This window comes from Vipera berus (genome assembly GCF_964194415.1).
Source record: "Vipera berus genome assembly, chromosome: Z".
In the NCBI taxonomy this organism is placed as follows: Eukaryota; Metazoa; Chordata; class Lepidosauria; order Squamata; family Viperidae; genus Vipera; species Vipera berus.
In genome coordinates, this window is record NC_138205.1 from 33969153 (window position 1) to 33993331 (window position 24179).

The following is a 24179-nucleotide window of genomic DNA, read 5'->3' on the forward strand; positions in this document are numbered from 1 at the left end:
TAGTCATTTTGGTTTGGACAGGGTGAGTGTATGACTTTTTGAAATATTATTTTAAAGATCCCTTTGAAATATTCCTTCTGAGCTCCTCTGTTAACCTGCTAGGTCTCTATGTGAATCTCCAAATAGAATCAGACCATCAGGGTCTGGTAAGTGTGTGTGTGTGTGTGTGTGTGTGTGTGTGTGTGTGTGTGTGTGACAGAGAGAGAGAGAGAGAGAGAGAGAGAGAGAGAGAGAGAGAGAGAGAGACAGACAGAGAGAGAGACAGACAGAGAGAGAGACAGACAGAGAGAGAGACAGAGAGACAGAGACAGAGACAGAGACAGACAGACAGACATGGGAGAGAAAACAGAACTGGCTTGTCTTCTGCTGTTTCATGGCATATCTCTCATTAGGACCCATTTGTTGTTATTCAATTAACACAGACCTTCAAGAAAAACATTAAACCTGTGTTCAGAAGGAGACTTATTAATAGTTGACAAACACTGTGAGTGGTTGGCAGCAGAGCAGGGCTTTCTACCTTCACAAGGAGCACTGAGTAATGACAGATGGCTAAGGTTATCCTGACTGGGGCACAGGGAAGCATATGTATAATTCTTTAAACTCACCTCCCTTTGCAGCAGACTGTGGGGAGAAGGAAATTATGATGCAATTTTAAAGACAGAGGACAAAGTATAATTGCATTTATAACTTTATAAGATCAGAAGCTGCTTTTCTATTTCCTTATTATTTTCCGTCTGATCTCACTGCTATTTTTTACTTCACTTCTTTTCTAAAATATGTATTTTTATCATGTTAAAATTTCTTTAGTTAGAAAGTGTACATATCTATAAAAATAAACTTGTCTCCTTTTGTGTGAACCTGCCTAGAAGGGCAGCCTTTGCTGCATAGAAAATGAGAATAATGACACCCCCTTCCCCCAGCTGCAAGCTAGAGCAGAGACAATTGCGACTGGGAACTAGGGCAGCAAAAACTATGCTGGATTAATTTTCTGATGGCTCCCAAACTGAAGGGAGAGTACCTTAAATGGAGAACAACCCAAAGACATCAAGGATTGTATATGGCTTTGATAATGGCCTGCAGTTCATAAACCTAACCATAGATGGGGTGTTAACATTAACTATAACCCAGCATGAAACAATCTGATATGCAATCAAGCATCCCAATGTACATTTGCCACTCTGTTAAAATCTGTCATCTGAAACCTAGGTTTAAAATTCTCCTGCAAGTTCCATGAATTCTACACTTTGCCTTCACATAGAGGAGCAGTAAGAAAGGAGAGCAAATAATTCTACACAGGAAACATTTACTTTTAGATTTAATACAACACAGAATTTGCCAAAGATCATATCTGAACTGTTTCGTTGTTTGGTAAAAGAAATATCCATTAATTAATCATAAAAGCAATATTCAATTAAAGCAGCATTACTACATGCACTTACTAGAGAACAGGTTTTCTCTAACTATTTGAAGTACCTTCTTCTGCAAGAACTTCTGGATTGCTCCACAAAGAAGATAGAGATGGTGATGATGATATGTGATAAGGGTTTAATCTAGTTTTGTAAGAACTTCCTCCTCTTCCAATAAAGAATGGAACAATATATCCAGACAAAAATAAGTGATGTGCCTTGATTGCAAGCCTCTATTTGTTCTCCTTTAAAAAAAATTCTCCTAGAATATTTCAGCCCCAGAAAGAGACATATGTAATTCAGAGAATCCTTCCCTGATCATGTCCAAGATTTCAGAGAAGCACTGATTAAGGATATCTTACATACAAGTGATAAACGATAATTAGGTGAGACACAGATTCTTTGGCAAATAAATCATAAATATGTTGCAGATCTAACAACCTGTAAGAAGCAGCTAATATAAATACCTTTTTGCTAGCTTTGAGTTCAGTATTCTGTGCAGGGTTATATATGCACACTAAAATACTAAACCAGAAACACTTATAACTAATAAAACTTTAAACTTACTGTCGGGTCTGTTCCCGGTTAGAATAGGTGACATTAACAACTGCTGTCTCGCTGTCCGTATTCACTTGCAAATAAAAAAGAAAGAAAAATATAACTAGTTTAGTTAAAATGCACTTTATGGTTTAAATAGCTTAGAATTACTAGCTAAATCTTCACTTTTCCAAGAATACTAAAAACATGTAATATGACTTGTTTATTTCTGAATTAGTGGGATGTGTGAACCTCTTACTCATTATAGCTTAAGTATATGAGAAAAATAGGCTATTACATTATTTATCTCATCATTATTTAGAAATCCTTATTTTAACTTTACATTTTATTCCAGGTACTGATTAAGAGTCATTTTTTTTAAGATTTAAACACAATTAAACAATACTCCATCTTTTCATTTCAAGGAATTAAAGATCTCATGAACCCTTCCTTCATATGCAGCAGTAAAGAGTTCGACTTCCTCATCATTGCTTGAGTTCCTGAGTATGGGAAAACAATAAATGGTGGGGAAAACAATGTTCTGACAATACGCTGATCCCACATAGAGATGCTTCGCAACTTAATTTTGAGAACTCCAATACAAGCTGACTGCATCCTTGCCTTCTATGCTAATGTGCAAATTGGAACTAACTTTTGCCCGGTGATTTTTGTACTTTCAGAATGTCCAAGCATTGTTCTCAATTCCAAAACTATATTAAATGTATCTTAAGGTATATTAAATGCATGCAAGGAATGTATTTGCTTAGAGAAAAATGAACACATTTTATTTTTAAAAAATACTAACAGGAGCTGAGGAAATGAAGTGGAATACGCTGTAAGGAATCAGATAATTAGAATCAACTAACTTCCTCACAAATATCTCTCCATGAGTTCATTGAAACTATTTTGGAGTAAACAAATTTAGGATTAAGCTACCTGTTCCTCCTTCAATCTGTGGCACTAAAATAGAAACAGATATACAGGTATTCCTCAATGTACGACTGCAACAGAGCTTGTCAATTATGATCATAAGTCATGACAGGCATAGTGTCTGTCTGTCATTGTTTGCTATGGAGTATTTCTGCCAAAAATTAGAAGTAAATGCCTGCTTTCAGCAAAAACATAATAAACTGTGGTCATGTGACCATAAATGTGGGCTGGGTGCTGCTTGCCCAAAATGCTGTCATGTTATTGTTAGAGGAGCGGGGTCTGGACATTCAGAATTGGATCATAAGTACCTTTATTTTTGGAGCCGGGGAGGGGGGATCCATCCTAAGTCAAGGACTACCTCTATTTCCCAAACCTTCTCATGGAAACTTACCTTGTTCACAGTTTTCCACAGTACCATATTGAGCCAGCAAACCATCCAAGACCTATTCAGATAAAAAACAAACCTACTTAGTTAAAAACATACAGAGACACAGACACGGTCACAGAAAAGACAGAGGATTAAGTCGTGCTTAAAATTATACAAAGCAACATAAAACTGAAGAGGTAACATGTTTCCCCAAAAATAAGACCTAGCTTGATTTTGGGGGTTGGGCCTAATATAAATCCTACCCCAAAACTCCTAGCATTGTGGTTACCTGAGGGATGGGGATGGGGTGTGTGGCCAGCTTGACGTCTCTCGCATGGGACGTGAGGGAGCCCAGGAGGGGATGGGGGGAGCTGGGGGGCGGTGGAGGGACAGGAACTACTGAGTTTTGCATGGTACAAATGAGGTAGAAGATACTATTACTGCATCATTTAGTCCGAGGTATCCAGTGAATGTGGTTTCAGCTTTTACACTGTCCCTTGACTATAGAATGGGACTAATTCAGGGATTGGTCCCCTTTTCCTTCAGCACGGCCCAAGCTCCCCACCCTTCTTTCCAATTCTGCCTCGAAGTCTCCGAGATTCAGTTCTCTCCCCGCCTTCCCAGCATGCAATCCTAACCCCGCCCCCTCCCTTCAACTACCACCTCCTCATTTACCTATTTCCACCCACGAGGGGCAGGCTTTCTTTCTCGTTGCTTGTTCTTCTCCGGAACTGTTTTCTAGCATGGCTTTGAGGCAGCAGCTGGGTGAGTTTCGAATGCCAGGTGTGGCATCTCGATGCTGTGAGTTTGCCGTGCTGCAAAAATTTTAACGTTTACTTTCTCAGCACCACAACATGGGCCATTTTGAAAGGAGAGGGGAGCACCGCCCGTTGGGTTTTGGCTTATTGGAGGGCTCCACCCAGTTTGGTGATTTGCTTACGGAAGTGCTCCTCTTCAGGCTGGTGTGTGCTGGGTGCTGAAGTTCTGTCCAAGTGAGGTTCAGCAGATGGAGCCACGCTGTAGCCCCGGACTCCCAGGAAGAGTCAGGCTTGCTCCATGACAGTAGCAGTGGCTGTAGCAGCCTACTAAATCTACACTGGCAGCAGCACTCGCTGGCGGTCTGGGCCAGGTCAGAGGTTGGATCGGATCTCTCCTTCCCTCCCTCCCTCCCCCCACCTCTCTCTCTCTCTCTCACACACACACACACACACACAGAGGTTGGATCGGATCTTGGCCTGCTAAAGCTCACTTCACTAAATCGGACAGAACTTCAGCACCCAGCATACCCCAGCCTAAAGAGGAGCTCTCCCATAAACCAAAACCAAAGGGCAGGCGGTGCTCCCATCTCCTTTCAGAATGAGGCTTGTTCTGGTGCTGAGAAAGTAAACGAGGAAAACTTTTGCAGCGCAGCAAATCCACACTATTGAGATGCCACACCTGGCAATTGAAACTCACCCAGCTGCTGCTTCAAAGCCACACAAGAAAACAGAGAAAAACCAAAGAAAAGAAGAGAAAAACAAAAGAAAACAGAGAAAAACAAACAAGAAAGCCTGCCCCTCGTGGGTGGAAATAGATAAATGAGGAGGTGGTAGTTGAAGGAAGGGGGCGGGGTTAGGATTGCATGCTGGGAAGGCAGGGAGAGAACTGAATCGCTGAGGCTTCGAGACAGAATTGGAAAGAAGCACGGGGAGCTTGGGCTGTGCTAAACGAAAAGGGGAGCAATCCCTGAATTAGACCCTTTCTAGTCAAGGGACAGGGACACGGTGGCTCAGTGGGTTAGGACGCTGAGCTTGTCGATCAGATGGTCAGCAGTTTGGCAGGTCGAATCCCAAGTGCCGCATAACAGAGTAAGCGCCTGTTACTCGTCCCAGCTTCTGCCAACCTAGCAGTTCGAAAGCATGTAAAAAATGCAAGTAGAAAAATAGGGACCACTACGGTGGGAAGGTAACAGTGTTCCATGCGCCTTTGGCGTCTAGTCATGCCAGCCACATGATCATGGAGACGTCCTCAGACAAGCGCTGGCTCTTTGGCTTTGAAACGGAGATGAGCACCGGCCCCTAGAGTCAGAAACGACTAGCACACATGTGCGGGGGAACCTTTACCTTTACCTTAGTCAAGGGACAGTGTAAAATCTGAAACCACATTCACTGGAAACCTCGGACTAAATGGCTTTGGTGCGATAAAAGTATCTTCTATCTCGCTTGTACCATGCAAAACTCTGTATTCCTGTGATGGGACCCACCTTCCAACCCGGTCCTTCAGCAGGTCTGCTGCCCCACCCTCAATAGCCCTGCGTCCTCCCCTTTGCGCCTCTGCCTGCAAAATAAGACACCCCTGAAAATAAGCCCTAATGGGTCTTTTGGACCAAAAATAAATATAAGACTCCAGCTTATTTTTGGGGAAACACAGTATTTTTTACTTTCCCCCCAAAATGTATAACAAAGAACAAAAACTAGAGATAGCCAAGGCTTTCAACTGGCAATGCAAATCCAAATAATGTCACTATACATTATTATAGACCTTTCTACATTTGCCTTTATCTGAGCCAACAAACAAATCCAAAATGTCTTTTTCTGTAACATTTGGACAGGTGAACACACACCTTAATGTTGAAACAGTTTGGGTTATAAGTGATAAACATGATAAACACTCAGTTCATTGCAGCAACTGATTCCCACTTTAGATTCCGTTTTATTTTAAGTTTGTTCTGATCAAGAACAAAGGCAAAGTTCACACTGAAATTAGTAAAATGTTTCTGCAATTAACTATTCTTAGTAGGAGTCTGGAAAGGGAGTCTAGGTTGATTCCTATCACAATAAATAAATTTCAGATTATGCATTACTAGTCACTTCTTGTTCTAGGCTACTGTTTCAGGCCCACTCTCTGAAATATCCCAAGCTCTGCTCCCTGCCCCTTGGGTTCCCCAAAGCCTATGGGCCTCCTCTGTATTGCATCCTGTCACTATAGTACTGTAGAAGTAGTGTGTGCTGTAGTATCTCTGTAATCTGTCATAAGGGCAAATGACCATAGGGGCACTGCAGGGGTTGTAACTTTGAAACAGTCATATTAGCTTTTGGACTGTGTGTAATAACTTCGAACATTCATTAAATGGCCTGTCATATCTCAAGGACTACCTGTATTCTATCTTGGTTTTTACAAGACTAAACAAAGATAAGTAACTTCTTAATTTCAAAAACCGGACACTAAAGGAGAACTTAGTTTTTAGGAAAGATTTGTTTTAACCATTCCGTCATGTCCAACTCTTGGTGACTTTAAAGGCAAATGTTTTCCATGCTATCCTGTCAAGCACCGCTTCTTTCAGTTGTTGGATGTCCATCTTTGTATCAGCTTTGATATTATCAATGTTAGCATCATTAACTTCTCCAATGATTTTGCACACATGATGTGATCTTGTTATTTTGGCTTCCAAGGATATATTTAGTTTTATATGCTTCAGCACCACTCTGTTGGTTGTTCTGGCTAAATCCATGGTATATGCAATAATTTATGTTGGCACCAAGTTCAAAGGTGTCACTACTTCTTTGGATCAGCCATTCTTAGTGTCCAACTCACACAACTATACCTGATTACAGGGAAGACTATTGCTCTAACTAGGGTGCTTTTTATATTTATATCAATATCTCCGCTCTTCCAGATCTTATTCACATTAACAACTGCAGTGCAGCCTAAGGTTATCCTGTGTTTGATTTCAGGAATAGAACTGCCATCATGAACAATTTTTGATCAAGGAAGATAAATTCTCGAAATAAATTGCTTCCTTGTTGATTTTAAATATCTCATGTCGCCTGAAGTTGTGGTTATTATCTTTGTTTAACTGAAGTTTAGACTCAAACCTACTTTTTCACTTTCATCCTTGATTTTCCAGATCATTGTTTCTGGATTTTCTTTATTTTCAGCCAATAATATTGTATCATCTGTGTATCTAAAATTATTTATGGTTCTTTCCCCAAACTTCACTCCAACATCAAGCAGTTCCAGATCTCATTTACAGATGATCACTTCAGCATACAAATGGGGATAAACTACATCCCTGTCTAACTCCGTTACTGATCCTAAACGAATCTGTGTCACCATAGAGTATTCTTACTATTTCCTTTTGATCAGTGTACAATGATCTGATAGGTCTGATCAGGTGGATTGGGACACCAAGATCGTGCAAAGCTGGCCATTGCTTATTCTGTTTTACACAGTTAAAAGCTTTTCTGTATTTGATAAAAACACATCTATAGATCCTTTTGATATTCACATGCCTTTTCCATGAACCATTTAATATTGGCAATGTGATCTCGAGTAACACACCCCTTTCTAAAGCCAATTTATACATCAGTTAACTCTTAATCAATGACATTCTGTAGCCCGTTTAATGATCTTTGGATACAATAGAAAACAAGGAACAGCTATCAACTAGGAATTATTATTAGATTTATATTCTGCCTTTATTTTGAACAACTCAACATAACTGGAAAATCTGGTTAAAACTAGTCGTATTTTTTCTTATTCTCTCCTAGTAGATGTCGCAGCAAGACGACAGATGGGAAACAGAGGGAGGAGATTTTCTTATATTTTGTCAGAGACACATATCTCAAAAGATACCAAAGCTCTTTGAATTACAACAAAAACCATTCCTGGCTGGGTGCTAAGACCACATTCTCTTTCACATCATCAGACTTACCTCCCACCGAAGCTGAGGTGGGATATTTCTTATCTGAATTTTGCGGCTCCTAATTGGAAAAAAAGAAGAAGAAAATTATTTAAATTAACAGCATGTTAATTTAATTTGAAACTATCATTTATGTACAATAATATAGCTACAGTATACAAGAGCTGCCTTACAAAAGTCCAGGTAATCTTTAGGTTTTATTTACTAAACAAATGCAACATCAAGACACTAAAAGTACAAAATAAACCAGAAAAGAGAATAAAAGGAAACCTTCATATTGAAGATAGTAAATAAGTTTATATACAAATGGAGAATGCATTAGAACTTCTCATATAGAGTATTATCACAGAATTAAAACTGCCCTTGACAAAATCTGAGAAAGCAGCTTTCTCTACGCTGCAAGTTCTTCTAGATAAAAAATAGCAAATCATTTGGGTGATCATTTAAGGGACAAACAGTTTATACTGATACAAAAGAGGAAATAGGTTATGCTAGCTTATAATTGGACTTCATTGAATTAAATGACGCATTTAATATTTTGGTAAAGAAGATATTTATTGTCTTTTTTTTTTAATCCCATTTATATCCCGCCCTTCTCCGAAGACTCAGGGCGGCTTACAATCTAAGCACAAATCAATGTGCTTAGCAATAGCCTTAATTCTATGTATATGCCTGCTTATTAGGGCTTTCGCCCCCCCCCCAAGCGGCATTATTACAAAGTCAGCTTATTGCCCCCAACAATCTGGGTCCTCATTTTACCTACCTCGGAAGGATGGAAGGCTGAGTCGACCTTGAGCCTGGTGGGATGAGAACCTGCACTAATTGCAGGCAGCTGGTGTTACTTAAGGAGGCATTAGCCCACTGCTCCACCAAGGCTCTTGCCTATAAAACTTCATAAAAGTTCATTTTTGCCACATCTAACAAACTTAAGTCTCACTGTTCTTCTCTGTTGATACACATGGATCTAACTTAATAGCTACCTAAGTTATTCTATCTATTTATTTATTCAACTAATTTATATATCTGCCCATTTCACAAATGTGACTCTGGGAGGACATAGAGCAAAAACAGTTAAAACAAATATGAACTATTTAAAAACTATTAATCATAAATAAAAAGAACACTGTGGAAGAATGGACAACATCCTAACCATAATGCAACCATTCAGCAGGCTTCCCTGTTCCCATGGCATCCCCAAAGCTTTCTTTTTCTACAATACATCTTTCTCCAAAATCCATCAGCAACCCTATTCTAACCATCATATTATCTTAAAAAAATAGGGTCCCTCAAGGAATTGCCCCCTTCATGGATTACTGCCTTGTCGTGGCGAAGGGGCTTGCGTAATTCAATGAAGCTATGAGCTATGCCGTGCAGGGCCACCCAAGACGGAAAGGTCATAGCAGAGAGTTCTGACAAAACGTGATCCACTGGAGAAGGAAATGGCAACCCACTCCAGTATCTTTGCCATGAAAACCCTATGGACAGTACCAAAAGGCAAAACGATATGACGCTGGAAGATGAGCCCCTCAGGTCGGAAGGCGTCCAATATGCTACTGGGGAAGAGCAGAGGGCTAGTACTAGTAGCACCAGAAAGAATGAAGCGACTGGGCCAAAGCCGAAAGGACGCTCAGCTGTGGATGTGTCTGGTGGTGAAAGGAAAGTCCGATGCTGTAAAGATTTTTTCTCCATAGGAACCTGGAATGTAAGATCCATGAATCAAGGAAAGCTGGACGTGGTCAAACAAGAGATGACAAGACTGAACATCGACATCTTAGGCATCAGCGAACTAAAATGGACAGGAATGGGTGAATTTAATTCAGATGGCCATCAGGTATACTACTGCGGGCAAGAATCCCTCAGAAGAAATGGAGTAGCCTTCATAGTCAATAAAAGAGTAGGAAAAGCAATACTGGGATACAATCCTCAAAATGACAGAATGATCTCAGTTCGAATCCAAGGCAAACCATTCAATATCACAGTAGTCCAAGTCTATGCCCCAACCACCAGTGCTGAAGAGGATGAAATTGACTGGTTCTATGAAGCCCTACAGCACCTTATAGAACTAACACCAAAAAATGATGTCCTTATCATCATGGGGGATTGGAATGCTAAAGTAGGAAGCCAAAAGATAACTGGAATAACAGGCAAGTTTGGCCTTGGAGTACAAAATGAAGCAGGGCACAGGCTGATAGAATTTTGTCAAGAGAATACGATGGTCATAGCAAACACTCTTTTCCAACAACCCAAGAGACGGCTCTACACATGGACATCACCAGACGGTCAACACAGAAATCAGATTGACTATATGCTCTGCAGCCAAAGATGGAGAAGCTCTATACAGTCAGTAAAAACAAGACCAGGAGCTGACTGTGGCTCAGACCATGAGCTTCTCCTTGCAAAGTTTAGGCTTAAACTGAAGAAAGTAGGGAAAAGCACTAGGCCACTCAGGTATGAATTAAATCATATCCCTGTCGAATATACAGTAGAGGTGACAAATAGATTTAAGGAATTAGATCTGATAGACAGAGTGCCTGAAGAACTATGGACAGAGGTTCGCGACATTGTACAACAGGTAGCAACCAAAACCATCCCAAAGAAAAAGAAATGCAAGAGAGCAAAATGGCTGTCTGAGGAAGCTTTGCAAATAGCTGAGGAAAGGAGGGAAGCGAAAGGCAAGGGAGAAAAAGAAAGATACACCCAATTGAATGCAGAATTCCAGAGAATAGCTAGAAGAGATAAGAATGCCTTCTTAAATGAACAATGCAAAGAAATAGAAGAAAACAATAGAATAGGGAGGACCAGAGATCTTTTCAAGAAAATTGGAGAGATGAAGGGAACGTTTAATGCAAAAATGGGCATGATAAAGGACCAAAATGGCAGGGACCTAACAGAGGCAGAAGAGATTAAGAAGAGGTGGCAAAATTACACAGAAGAACTATACAAGAATGAGCTTAACGTCCCAGATAATCACAATGAGGTGGTCACTGACCTTGAGCCAGACATCCTAGAATGTGAAGTGAAGTGGGCCTTAGAAAAGCTGAGCAACAACAAAGCTAGTGGAGGTGACAGTATTCCAGCTGAGCCATTCAAAATCTTAAAAGACAATGCAGTAAAAGTGCTACACTCAATTTGCCAGCAAATTTGGAAAACTCAACAGTGGCCACAGGATTGGAAAAGATCAGTTTACATTCCAATTCCAAAGAAAGGCAATGCCAAAGAATGTTCAAACTATCGCACCATTGCACTCATTTCTCATGCTAGCAAAGTCATGCTTAAAATCCTACAAGCTAGACTTCAGCAGTATGTGGATCGAGAACTACCAGAAGTACAGGCAGGATTTCGAAGAGGTAGAGGAACTAGAGATCAAATTGCCAACATACGCTGGATCATGGAGAAAGCTAGAGAGTTCCAGAAAAACATCTACTTCTGCTTCATTGACTATGCTAAAGCCTTTGATTGTGTGGATCATAACAAACTGTGGCAAGTTCTTAAAGAGATGGGAGTACCAGACCATCTTATTTGTCTCTTGAGAAACCTATATGCGGGTCAAGAAGCAACAGTGAGAACTGGACACGGAACCACTGATTGGTTCAAAATTGGGAAAGGAGTCCGGCAAGGCTGTATACTGTCGCCCTGCCTATTTAACTTATATGCAGAGCACATCATGAGAAAGGCAGGGCTAGATGAATCAAAAGTTGGAATTAAGATTGCCGGAAGAAATATCAACAACCTAAGATACGCAGATGATACCACTCTAATGGCAGAAAGTGAAGAAGAACTAAAGAGCCTCTTGTTGCAGGTGAAGAAGGAGAGTGCAAAACTTGGGTTGAAACTTAACATTAAGAAAACCAAGATCATGGCATCTGGCCCTCTCAATTCCTGGCAAATAGATGGGGAAGAAATGGAGGTAGTGACAGATTTTATTTTCCTGGGCTCCAAGATCACTGCAGATGGGGACTGTAGCCAAGAAATTAAAAGACGCTTGCTCCTTGGGAGGAAAGCCATGGCAAATCTAGACAGCACACTAAAAAGCAGAGACATCACCCTGTCAACAAAAGTGCGTATAGTCAAGGCTATGGTCTTCCCAGTTGCAATGTATGGCAGTGAAAGTTGGACCATAAGAAAGGCTGAGCGCCAAAGAATTGAGGCCTTTGAACTATGGTGCTGGAGAAGACTCCTGCGAGTCCCTTGGACTGCAAGGCGATCAAACCGGTCAGTCCTAGAGGAGATCAATCCTGACTGCTCTTTAGAAGGCCAGATCCTGAAGCTAAAACTCAAATACTTTGGCCACCTAATGAGAAGGAAGGACTCACTGGAGAAGAGCCTAATGCTGGGAAAGATCGAGGGCAATAGAAGAAGGGGACGACAGAGAATGAGGTGGCTGGATGGAGTCACTGAAGCAGTAGGCGTGAGCTTAAATGGACTCCAGAAGATGGTAGAGGACAGGAAGGCCTGGAGGAACGTTGTCCATAGGGTCGCGATGGGTCGGACACGACTTCGCAGCTAACAACAACAACAAGGAATTGCAGAGCCAAGAAATAAAAAGAGTATAAAGTAATAAAATGAAAAACTTTGCATCTCAATTTCCTCTCTATTTCCTGCTTGCCATATCCAATTTTCTATCATTCATTTTCTTCTTCTTCTCCTTGGCAAGATGATAACACTTCTTTCTTCAGTACCAAGACTGAACATAAAGAAAAACTGGATTGGAAGGCAAGTTAAGAGGCAAGAAGAATTACTACACTCAAAAGTTGAAGATAATCTGTAAGAGACTGGTCTCCAATTTCCTAAGAAGAATCACTTTGTAGTGGTTAAGGAGCTAGTTAGAAACCCAGGGACTGTGAGTTCTAGTTCTGCTTAGGTATGAACACCAGGGTGATTTGGGGCACTTTTCTCTGTTTCTCAGCGCAAACCACCTCACAGGGTTGTTGTTATGGGGAAATAGGAGGAGGAAGGAGTACTGTGTGTGTTCGCTGCCCCGAGTTATTTATAAAAATAATAAAGACAGGAAATCAATCAACCAACAAACTTTCCATATCATTTAATACAATTATCAAGACAAGTGGGTAAGAAAGAAAACAGAAATCCTTTCCGTTCTTTTTCTGAATGATAATAGCTCTCTTATTGTCAAAACAAAAAAACAATCTGCATTTGGTATTTGCAGTGCCTATTTTGCATGACAGACCTAAGTACATGCCATACCTAGCAGGGAGCAAAAGCTTATGTCCTTTTTTTTTAATGGCGGGGGAATCCTTTTTCAGATCATATTTTGTGGGACAGAAAAGCTTCTTTCTTCTCTTACTGATGCAATCAGAACTTTAATGCATCACATAAACAAAACAATTTCTACAAGTGCCAATACAGCACAGAAGGTTTTTAATTCCAATCAAATTGGGGAGGAAAAAGTTATGCCTCCCCTTCTCATGTGCTACATTTGTAATAACAATCCAGGCAACAAAGGGACAAACTGCAAATTAAGCATCGTGTACTACCAACTATGATTAAGTATGCCCATATATTCAGCACGTATAAATTATTCTAAGTCTCTATTAACTAGAAGTAGCCATGTGACCTGGACAGCTAGATAGTGCTTGGATTTAGCTGTTTTCATTCAGGCCATTTATATTTTGTTTTTGCCTATTCTCAGTTGCAATTGTGCCAGAAAGCACGAGTCAGGACACAAAAGTACAAGAGAAACAGCAGCAGTAACTGACTGGAAGAGTGGACATATGAACCACTAGACCAGGGGGTCAGCAACCTGAAACAGTGAAAGAGCCACTCGGAACCGGTTCCCTCACAAAAGGAAAAACTGGAAGCCACAAAAAAATGTGTGCACATGGGTTTGAAGAGTGGAGCCAAGGCGAGATATGCACCTACCCTGCACATTTGAATTGATTGGTTGAACTTTTTTAGTCCCACTTTTTTGGGGGCGGGGGACTACACATAGCAGAGGACTGGGAGCCGCAGGAGACGGCTGAAAGAGCCGTATGCAGCCCCGGAGCCGCGGGTTGCAGACCTGTGCACTAGACAGATGTTCCCCTGATGTTTCAGGAGGATAAATTCATGCATAAGCAAACAATGAGCATTCAAGGCTTCAGAACACATGAGTGCCAGCAAGCAATCACCACCAAGGATCATCCTCAACTAATTATCATTTATAGAGCAAGACAGGCAAAATCGGTGAGTAGTTGGTATGGTAATAAGGTATTTTTATTTGGAAATTATCAATTTTACATCTCTCTCTCTCTCTCTCTCTCTCTCTCTCTCTCTCTCTCTCTCTCTCTCTCTATATATATATATATATATATATATATATATATATATATATATATATATATATATATATATATATATATATATATATATATATATATATATATATATATATATATAGTAAAGGTAAAGGTTCCCCCGCACGCACATGCGTGCTAGTCGTTCCGACTCTAGGGGCCGGTGCTCATCTCCGTTTCAAAGCCGAAGAGCCAGCGCTTGTCCGAGGACGTCTCCGTGGTCATGTGGCCGGCATGACTAGACGCCAAAGGCGCACGGAGCGCTGTTACCTTCCCACCGTAGTGGTCCCTATTTTTCTACTTGCATTTTTACGTGCTTTCAAACTGCTAGGTTGGCAGAAGCTGGGATGAGTAACAGGCGCTCACTCTGCTACGCGGCACTCGGGATTCGACCCGCCAAACTGCCGACCTTCCGATCGACAAGTTCAGTGTCCTAACCCACTGAGCCACCGCGTCTCTTCTATATATATATATATATATATATAGATAGATAGATAGAGAGAGAGAGAGAGAGAGAGAGAGAGAGAAAGAGAGAGAGAGAGAGATTATATATATATAAATATTTGTCTCTCTATATATATACACACACACACACACACACACCACACACACACACACAATATTACTCTAAATATTTGAGTCCTGGGTGTATTCATTTAAAGGATTATGAGACTGTTGGTTGATCTCTGGGATAAAATCTTTATTTTAGCTCAGTGTAAAATAAAAGATTTTATCCCGGAGATCAACATTTCAACACTCTTATAACCCTTTAAACCTGTGGAGATGGTTACCAGCATCAAATTCCTGGGTGTACAGCTAACAAGTAGGCTGACTTGGTTGCTCAACAGTGAGAAACTGGTGAAGCGGGCACAGCAGTGCCTGCATTTTCTGCGTCGCATGAGAAAAGCACACCTTCCTTCCTCTGTCCTGACCACTTTCTACAGGGGAACAATTGAGAGCATCCTGTCATGTAGCATCACAGAAGCATCACTGCTTCAGACGGGAAGGCATTGCAGAAAGTGGTGAGGATGGCCGAAAAGATCACTGGCAGTTCCCTCCCCTCCATCCAGGACATAGCACAGAAGCGTTGCTTGAGCAGGGTCCGTAAGATTATCTGGGACACTACTCATCCTCTTCACAACCTACTTTCCTTGTTACCTTCTGCGAGGAGGCTTCATGGTATCCATAGCAGAACATCCAGATTCAACCATAGTTTCATTCCATACAGCATTAACCTTGTGAACTCTCAGGCTTCCTCCTTCCGTTATGTATTCAAGATAGACAGTATTTAATATTTATTTGTTATGTATATATAGGGGTCTGAGTCTATACATATGTGTATATAGTATGGTTAGATATGTGTCATGTATGTGTTCCACTTTGAGAGCAGGCAACTAAATTTCATTTTTGATGTGTGCCGTTGTGCTCACAGTAAAAAAAATGACAAGTGTGTGTGTGTGTGTGTGTGTGTGTGTGTGTGTGTAATAGACAGACAGATAATCGCTGGTAAAAATACATTGAAATATGTTCCAAATTGGAAGATAACAATATTCTATTGCCCAAACCACAGCTTTTTATCAGAGATATTTATTTGTTTCTATTATTGATTTTCGGTTTGACTGTAATTTTATTATTATCCTTTGAAATGCCCTGGAATTTTTTAAAACAAGAAATAAAGCAGATTATTCAATTTTCATAATATGAAAAATAGGACAGCCAAATTTGGGGATATGTACAATATGAAGATTCATGATTTCAGTGTTTGAGGTCTTTTTTAAGTTCCTAGAAATTCACTTCATAGATAAAAATGGTTCATTTTTAGTCCAAGTGAGTATAATCATGGCAGGGTCTAAGCCAGACATGCATAATGCACTGAGTAAATGGCTCTCCTGGATCCAGGCAACCTATAGCAATCCAGGTTAGATATATACCATGAAAGAAACATACACTTTTTTGGTAAAGACAACAGTGTAGGGGTATAAAAGACACTTCATTTTTGAACCATCTCAAGCACAAAACTTCACAAAACTTCCCACTTTGAATACTAAAATGGTGGTCAAAGTCATGCTATGTGAAATTTCGGTTTTTGAAATTCCCTACTGAACTAATGGCTTTGATTGGCAAGATGTGTTAACAAATCATCAACATACCAGTTCTGGATACCCAGCGGGGAAACTGTAATTTGGTGGGTCTGTTGGGATGCTTTCAAGATTTAAAGGTGATCCGAAGACTTGCTTGCAAGAGTACTGTCTCTTTGCCACACAGGTATATAAGGTATGGTGCTTTTGAGAAATGTCTATTCACCCATAAATTAACGACATCAATATGGACATGCAAAGGCAGGAAGTATTAAGAACTCTAACCTGAGATCAACAGTTCAAAATGCAGACAAAAATTAAACTGGTGGATCCAAAAAAAACAAAAACAACAACCAGTCTCCTGGTGTTAACACTAAAATTCCAAGGATATTGTCTGCAAAAGGTGACAGAAACGTAAGGAAAGCATGCAGAGTATAACTCTTGGAATTCTTTCCTCTTTCTGCTCTAGGTCAGGGCTTTTCAACCTTTTCACCAATTGTACCACTTTTAGAATATGGCAACATTCAAGTACCACCAGTCACCTAGCAAGATGTCAAAAACTTGATGACCAAAAAAATAATAATGGGAAAAAGTGATAAAGTACAGGTAGTCCTTGACTTACAAGTTTGTTTAGTGAGTGTTCAAAGTTAAAAGGGCACTGAAAAAAGTGACTTATGACCATTTTTCACACTTATGACCGTTGCAGCAGCCCCGGGTCATGTGATTTACATTTGGATGCTTGGCAACCGATTCATATTTATGATGGTCACATTGTTCCATGGTCATGTGATCGCCTTTTGCAACCTTCTGACAAGCAGTTAGTGGGGAAACCAGATTCACTTAACAACCATGTTACTATTTTAATCTCTCTCTCCCTCTCCTCTCTCTCTCCCTCTTTATCTCTCTCCCCCTCCCTTTCTTTCTCTCTCCCTTTCCCTCTTTCTCTCTCCCTCTCCCTCTCTATTTCTTTCTCTCTCCCTCCCTCTCTCCTTCTCTCCCTCTCACTATTTCTCTCTTCCTCTCTCTCCCTCTCTATTTTTCTCCCTCTCTCCCTTCCTCTCTCCCATTATCCCTTCCTTCTTTCCTTCCTTTCTTCCTTCCCTCCCTTTGTCCCTTCCTCCTTCCTTCCCTCCCTCTCATTGTCATTTCCTTCCTTCCTTCCTTCCTTCCTTCCTTCCTTCCTTCCAAATCAATTTTTACCAAGAAACCTGATGCCCACTTAACTGTAACACTTCTATCATAATCCAAGCAATCACACCCCTCAAATCACTTTACAGACATAAATTGAGGAAAATTAATACTCGGTATAGCCCAAACTGTCTATTTAAGAAATCAACATGAGCTCATCATCGCTTCCTAACTTCAACTCCCAGAATTCCTCAGTCAGACACACTGGCCTGGGGATCGGTTTGGAGGCGTGGAGGGGATGGGAGCAGCCGAGGGCTCCCTGTGTGACCTTGAACCAGCCACCTTTGGAAGTACCAAGCAGAGAGGGCAATGGGAGAGAAGCAGGCCGATCACCTTACCGGTACCTGGGACTCCGACGCACCTTCCCAGCCATGTGTGCCTTGGACGGGGCCGCACTTCTCCCAGGGGGCGGGGCCAATCAGGAGCCCTGTGAGGGGGAAAGCCCGCATGGAGAGAGAGAGAGAGAGAGAGACAGACAGACAGACAGACAGACAGAGAGAAGGGAATCACAAGTGCCTCTCTGTCTCTCTCTGCAAATGGTGGAGGACTGGGAACCGTAGTTGAAGGCTGAAACGCCTAAAGCTGTAACTGCTTGCATGTTTGTGTGTGTGTGAGCAGGGATCAATGCTGCTTTCCAGGTGATAAGTGCCTCTTTGGGGCTCAGCAGATGCACCAGGATCAGTGCCACTTTCCAGGTGATTGGTGCTTATTCAGGGCTCAGCAGAAGGACCAGGATCAGCACCAAGCTCCAGCTGGAGTCTGGCGCTGATCCTGGCGCTTCTGCTGAGCCCTGGCAGCCCCAAAGATGTGCCGATCAGCTTCAAAGCGGCGCTGATCCTGGCGCCTGAGCCCTGAAGATGCGCCGATCAGCTGCAAAGCGGTGCTGATCCTGGCGCTTCCACTGAGCCCTGGCTGTCCTGAAGATGCGCCAATCAGCTGCAATGCGGTGCTGATCCTAGCTCTTGAGCCCTGACAGACGGACTGGAGCCCGTCGGCAGTGGTCGGGGCTGGCTGTACGGAGTCGCCAACAGTGGGCGGCAGGGAGTCAGGGGGTGCCTTTTTCCCTCCACACCCATGTTCTGATGGCTTCTCCTGGCGCGCATCAGCAAAACAAACGTGGGCCTTGATTCTCACCTGCTGCCGTGAGATGAGTCCTCAGGGAGGGCGCACACCATCTGGCCGCTTTGCTTTCCCCTCCATAAAGCTGGGCACCTCGGGAAGAGGAGGGGGGGAAGTGTTGAGCCCCAGGAGGCGCCATGAGGGGTATCGCAAGATTGCGGGGGGGAGAGGAAAAGAAGATGGAAGGCCGCAATAGAGAGAGAGAGAGAGAGAGAGAGAGAGAGAGAGAGAGAGAGAGAGAGAGAGAGAGAGAGAGAGAGAGAGAGAGAGAGAGAGAGGAGAGAGAAGGGGGAAAAGGATGGGCCAGTTGTGAGGTTGGCGTTCAGGGCAGCGACGCGAGCGGTCTCAAACATTTACCTGCAGAGGGAGTGGATGGCTCTGTCTCCATCAGGCTCACGCTTACTTGTGAAGTAAGAAGAGGGGGGGGAGGGCGACACGGATCCCACACGAGAAGAGGTCAATCCAGTTGCTGCACGAGTCCCTGGGGAGGGCGGGGCCTCGCTCTGCGCCTGTGCTCTTTGCGCCCCCTCGGTAAGGTTCCTGCAGGCCACCGCCAAGCAGCATGTTTTCCGGCAGCAAGTGAGTTGGGAAGGAGCGGAGCAGGGGGGAGGAAGGGGGGAGGAAGGCCACACTGTGTACCACCAGCCAGGTGCTCACATACCACCAGTGGTATGCGTACCACCAGCTGAAAAGCCCTGCTCTAAGTCATAAGATAGAGAGGAAGAAGATATGGTCGTGGAATAGAGGAATGAACACCAAGCCACTGTTCAATTGCCTCTTCCAAAAAGATGCACCAGGGATTGCTTTCTGGACTTCTTTCTTTCCCTCCACTCTTGTCAGATTTGGACATTTTCAAACACCATCTTCCCCCACACCAAATATGGTCCATTTCTGTTTGATGCTTGGAGTTATCCTTTTTGACAAATAGACAAAGGTGCGTACTTACAGACTACTGACTTCCATTAATTTGGAAAGAATACAAAGAACAATGCAATCATAGGGTAGATACTCATGAAGGCAAATCCAGAACCCATTGGGTAAACAGGAAGGCTTTGTTTTCAATGCAATCAAAGCATTCCCCGATTCATTCAAAACTTACCCACCATCTCCTCTTCCACAGCACAGCAGCAAGAACACAGGAATTAAGTTAGCAGAGATTTCTTACAAGATAATAAAAAACAGCACGCCTCTTTCCTGCCTAACACCTTTTCTGCCTAACACTTCCATCTCTGGAGGTTTTTCTCCTACTCTGTATCTGCCATATTTATATAGTTTTAATTATAACTTCCCAATAAATATAATTCCTCACCCGACACAAAAATTTTAAAAATAGCAACTGTTTCTTACTTGTTTTCATTTTTTTCATATAACTGATAAGCTCAGCATGGATTCTAAATTTTTAATGCAACCATTTTAATGGAGACATATTAGTTTCAATATCTTGATATTCTTTAAAACAGGGGTGTCAAACTCAATTTCATTGAGGGCCGCATCAGCATTGCGGTTGCCCTCAAGGGGCCGGGTGGGTGTGGCCTGGGTGGGCATGGCCTACTGGGTGGGCGTGGCTAGAGTGCATATGGCCTACTGGGTGGGCATGGCCAGCTCTACATCATTTGCATCAAGGGTGCCTATGAGGGCCTGGGCAGGAGTGGGACAGATCTGAGGGTCTCTGGCAGAAGGAGGGTCTCTAGGCCAGGGCCAAGGCAGTGGGGGCTGTTCCCTCACTGTTTCCAGGATGGCGCGGGCCGCATCCGGCCCCCGGGCCTTGTGTTTGACATGTCTGCAAGTACTGTGTCCATTTCATTAAAAACCATTAAGAATGGTCTTTGAATCTGAATAGGATGTTTACCTTAATATTATACTGCAACGTTATCTCCCAAATATTGGCCAAAGGCCAAGTGAAAAATGGCATCTAGCAACCATAAACCCATTGGCCAAGCTTTCCCTGGTTCTTGCTGTTTACCACATCCTGTAGGAAAATCCTACATTATATCCAGTCCCCTAATGTTTCTTGTCTTTAGGACTAGATTCCTGTCTCTCCTCTTGACTCTCCAGAGCATTCTGAAAATTCCACCTGTTGGAAGATGTGGTGAACAAAATTACACTTGGAGAGCGTCAGCTTGAATCTCGGGAGGTTAATAAAGAAGAGAAAGAATCTCTATAAAGAGCCTAAGGGTTGTCTATAAGCATATTTTAACAGCCAAGCAAGACTGAAGCAAAGATGTAGTAAAGAGAAAAAAAAAAAGAATAATGTCAACAGAGGATTTTAATAAGTCCTCAGATGCAAAGGGAAATAGCTACTTCTCATTTTCCGATTTTGCTCTTTGTAATGCCTTCTTCTCAAAATAGAAACTGGGAGAATTTTCAGCGCCAAAATAATTCATTGCTCTGTAACAGCTGCCACACACAACTACAGGTGGAACATGTCCATTCCATCAGACTTCTAGGAGGTCCCTAAATTAACTAAACAGCTGCGATTTAGAGTGGTGAAATGCAAATACTATTACAGATCCATGGCCATATGTATCATTATCTACCTGCTGTGACTATATTTCAAGACAAATCTATATTTTATCTATTGGTCCCTGCCAGTTTCTGTAATTTATGCAGCTAACCTCCCACCGACTCACAAAATATGGGAAACTAGTTTTATTTGCATGCACAATTTATATGTAATATATAGCAATAAATTCACTGGGTTATTTCTCATTCTGCCTAATTCTTTTTTGAGTTCTTTGATGGTATATAAGGTGTTACAAAACAAAAAGACAGAACAAGAGTGTTTAAGCAATTTTGGAATTCCACAATGATTGGGTATTTGTCAACAGTTACATTGTCAATCTACCCATTTTACAGATGACATAAAAGATTTTTTGACACAGGAGACTTCCGGTTTTGCGCGATAGTGACCAGTCGCGGGCTTGCGGATTCTCCACACCCGTGTGGCTAATTTCACCCTGCCTGGGGACCCTAAATGGGTCTAAGTCGCCCCGGAGAGGCGAAGAAGAAAGAAGGGTGCTCCAGTGATTCTGGAAGGGCGGCAGCCATTCTGTTCGCCTTGGGGAAAGCCTTCTAACCCGACAGGAGAAAGACTGGCCGTAGCCCAAGCTACTAGCAACCGAAGTCCAAAAGCATTAACCAGCACAACTGTGAACAGCATGCTTGAAACTGGGTGAGGAATTCAATCTTCTCTTTTCTATTCTACATTTAATTTCCTGAAAAAGATCCCCAAGAAGCAAAATATCTCCAAAAGTGAAGGTGGGGGATTTCTGCCCCATCCTTATATTAATGGAAGTGGCGAATTAATCTTTTTATGGAGGATCAAAATATATGAAATTGAAAAAGAAATAGTTGCTGACACCTAGTGGTCGATGAAGACTATGACAGCTATGACTTTAATATAAGACTTGGCAAAACCTGGGTAAAGCTAATCTATGTTTGTGACCTTCAAAGTTTTAACAACAAAGAACAGCTGTGATAAAAAAGACAATAATCTGGGTTGTAGACAAAGAAAGTATTATAAATTTCAGGGGGGGCGAAATCTTTTTTGAACTATTTGGATTACAAATAACCAGTGCTTTTTTGTCATAGAACTCACTGGAACAGAGTTCTGGCATCTTTTTTTAACTTTTGAAAATTTGATGTTTGGTCCACATGGACTTGAATCGCCCTGTCAAGTGTAGGTCGGCGGCAAAATCATTAAAACGGTGCATGCAGGCTGTGTCAAGTCCAATGCATGCATACTTCATCCGGCTGCTCAGGTTGTGGCACTGCTCGACTTGTGATTGGTCATGTGCTGAGTGCTTACTGCGACAACGACCATTATGTTTCATTACACAACTGATGTGTGTGGGTGTGTGTACAGTGATTGACTACGTGTGAAAGGTAAATAAAAGATTACCAAGATGTGAGTTCCGGCACCTTTTTTCTTACAAAAAAGCACTGCAAATATTTATTTAATTGGGACTCTAAAGCTATTTGCAGAGAAAAGAAAGGAAGAGAAAAACATTCTTGGCCATCATAGATCACAGATATGTAGAAAGAATACATCACGAAAACATAAATGCTTCACAGGAGATATATACTATACTGCAATTAATTCAGACAACAATGACTTTAAACCACGAAGACATCCAAAATAACTTTGAAAGTATAAATCAATCTATTTCTAAGTTAACTCTACAACAAAATATTCCCAGAAAACAGCAACAGAGAAGGAGAAGATAAAACAGATAAATGGATATAGTATTGAGAATAGAGATTTAAAGATGGTACTTAATAAAACAAGGAAACATGATTTAATCCTAGTGGGGGAAAATTCACAAGAATTGGAAAAAACAACTTATCCCTTAAGACTACAAAATAAATCTGAGGACAAGAAAACAGATTGGATAAAATGGACTGTAGAGATGTCAGGAACATCGGAGAAAGGAAATGATAAGAGAAGCGGAGAGAAAGAAAAAGATTTTCAACAAACGTGGAAAGGTAGAAGCGCCGTACAAAGACACTTCACTTGATTTACTTCTATATCTACAGCAACATTTACGAACATACGGAAAAACTTTTTGATTCAGCAAAATACATTGATTAAGAAAGATACTAGGCAAAGGAAAAAGACTAAAGTGGAAACCAAGAAAATAGATGATGGGACTTACCAGAGAGAATACTTAAAAAAGAAACATATGTTTGAATATGGTTAAAGAAATAGAAAGATTTTGGAATATATATGTCATTCTAAGAGGGATAAATTCCCTAAATAATATAGTATGCTTTTCCCCTTTTTTTGTTCCCTTTCTTGATATGAGTAATATAAAAAAGTTTAAATGACTTAGATAAATGTTTTATACTTAAATGTGATTGAATTTAAGAAAAGTATAATGGATAAAAATGTTTTGAATAAGGGTTAAAGGACTAGATGACTAGATGTATTAAATGGAATGTTTAAAGATTAAACATATTTTTAATAATGGTTAAAAAGAATAAGAAATTTAGGAAATAAATATGTACCGGTATTAGCTTAGGAGGGATATATATTTTAAGTAGTATGTTATTTTTTATGTTTCTTTACTCTTGCTTTCCTTTCTTTTTTTTCCCATTGTTTTATCTATTCCTTAAGAAATGTAGAAGTGTGAGATGGTTCATATGGAAAAATAGAGTTAAATTTTTAAATGTAATTAATTTCTGAGAAAATCTTAACCAGTAAGAATACCTAGAATTTGGTGGGAGAAACAAATTAAAATAAGGACTGTAACAGGATCTATAATAAAGCAACAAGAATGATTGGATAGAAAAGAAATATTATATTGATGTGATTATTATTTTTAGGAAAGAATTATATATTTGTTATCTATCAAAACAATAAGAATTGTATTAACTCAATGTTTGCAAAAGAGGATATTTTGGGAAAAGAGGAAATCAACTAAAACCATTAAATGGATTATGGATTATAGAAATCAATTGTTAATAATTGTTTTACAAATGTAACCCAGACAACACATTGTTCACCAATTATTGTGATTTATGTTTAGAAAAAAATCAGTAAAATATATTACAAAATTTTTTTCTTGACACAGCCCTTAAGTC

General features: G+C 41.0%; 1 protein-coding gene across 1 annotated transcript in view; it reads right to left on the reverse strand.

The window, feature by feature from the left end:
* Positions 1-24179, reverse strand: part of IGF2BP1 (insulin like growth factor 2 mRNA binding protein 1) — a gene marked incomplete at its 5' end in the record, with an annotated part of 70785 nt that overhangs the window by 14019 nt on the left and 32587 nt on the right. Inside the window, 3 exons of the mRNA XM_081343332.1 lie at positions 1974-2037; positions 3265-3316; positions 7934-7982. Coding sequence (XP_081199458.1) covers positions 1974-2037; positions 3265-3316; positions 7934-7982 — 165 coding nt within the window. The remainder of the gene's footprint in view (positions 1-1973; positions 2038-3264; positions 3317-7933; positions 7983-24179) is intronic.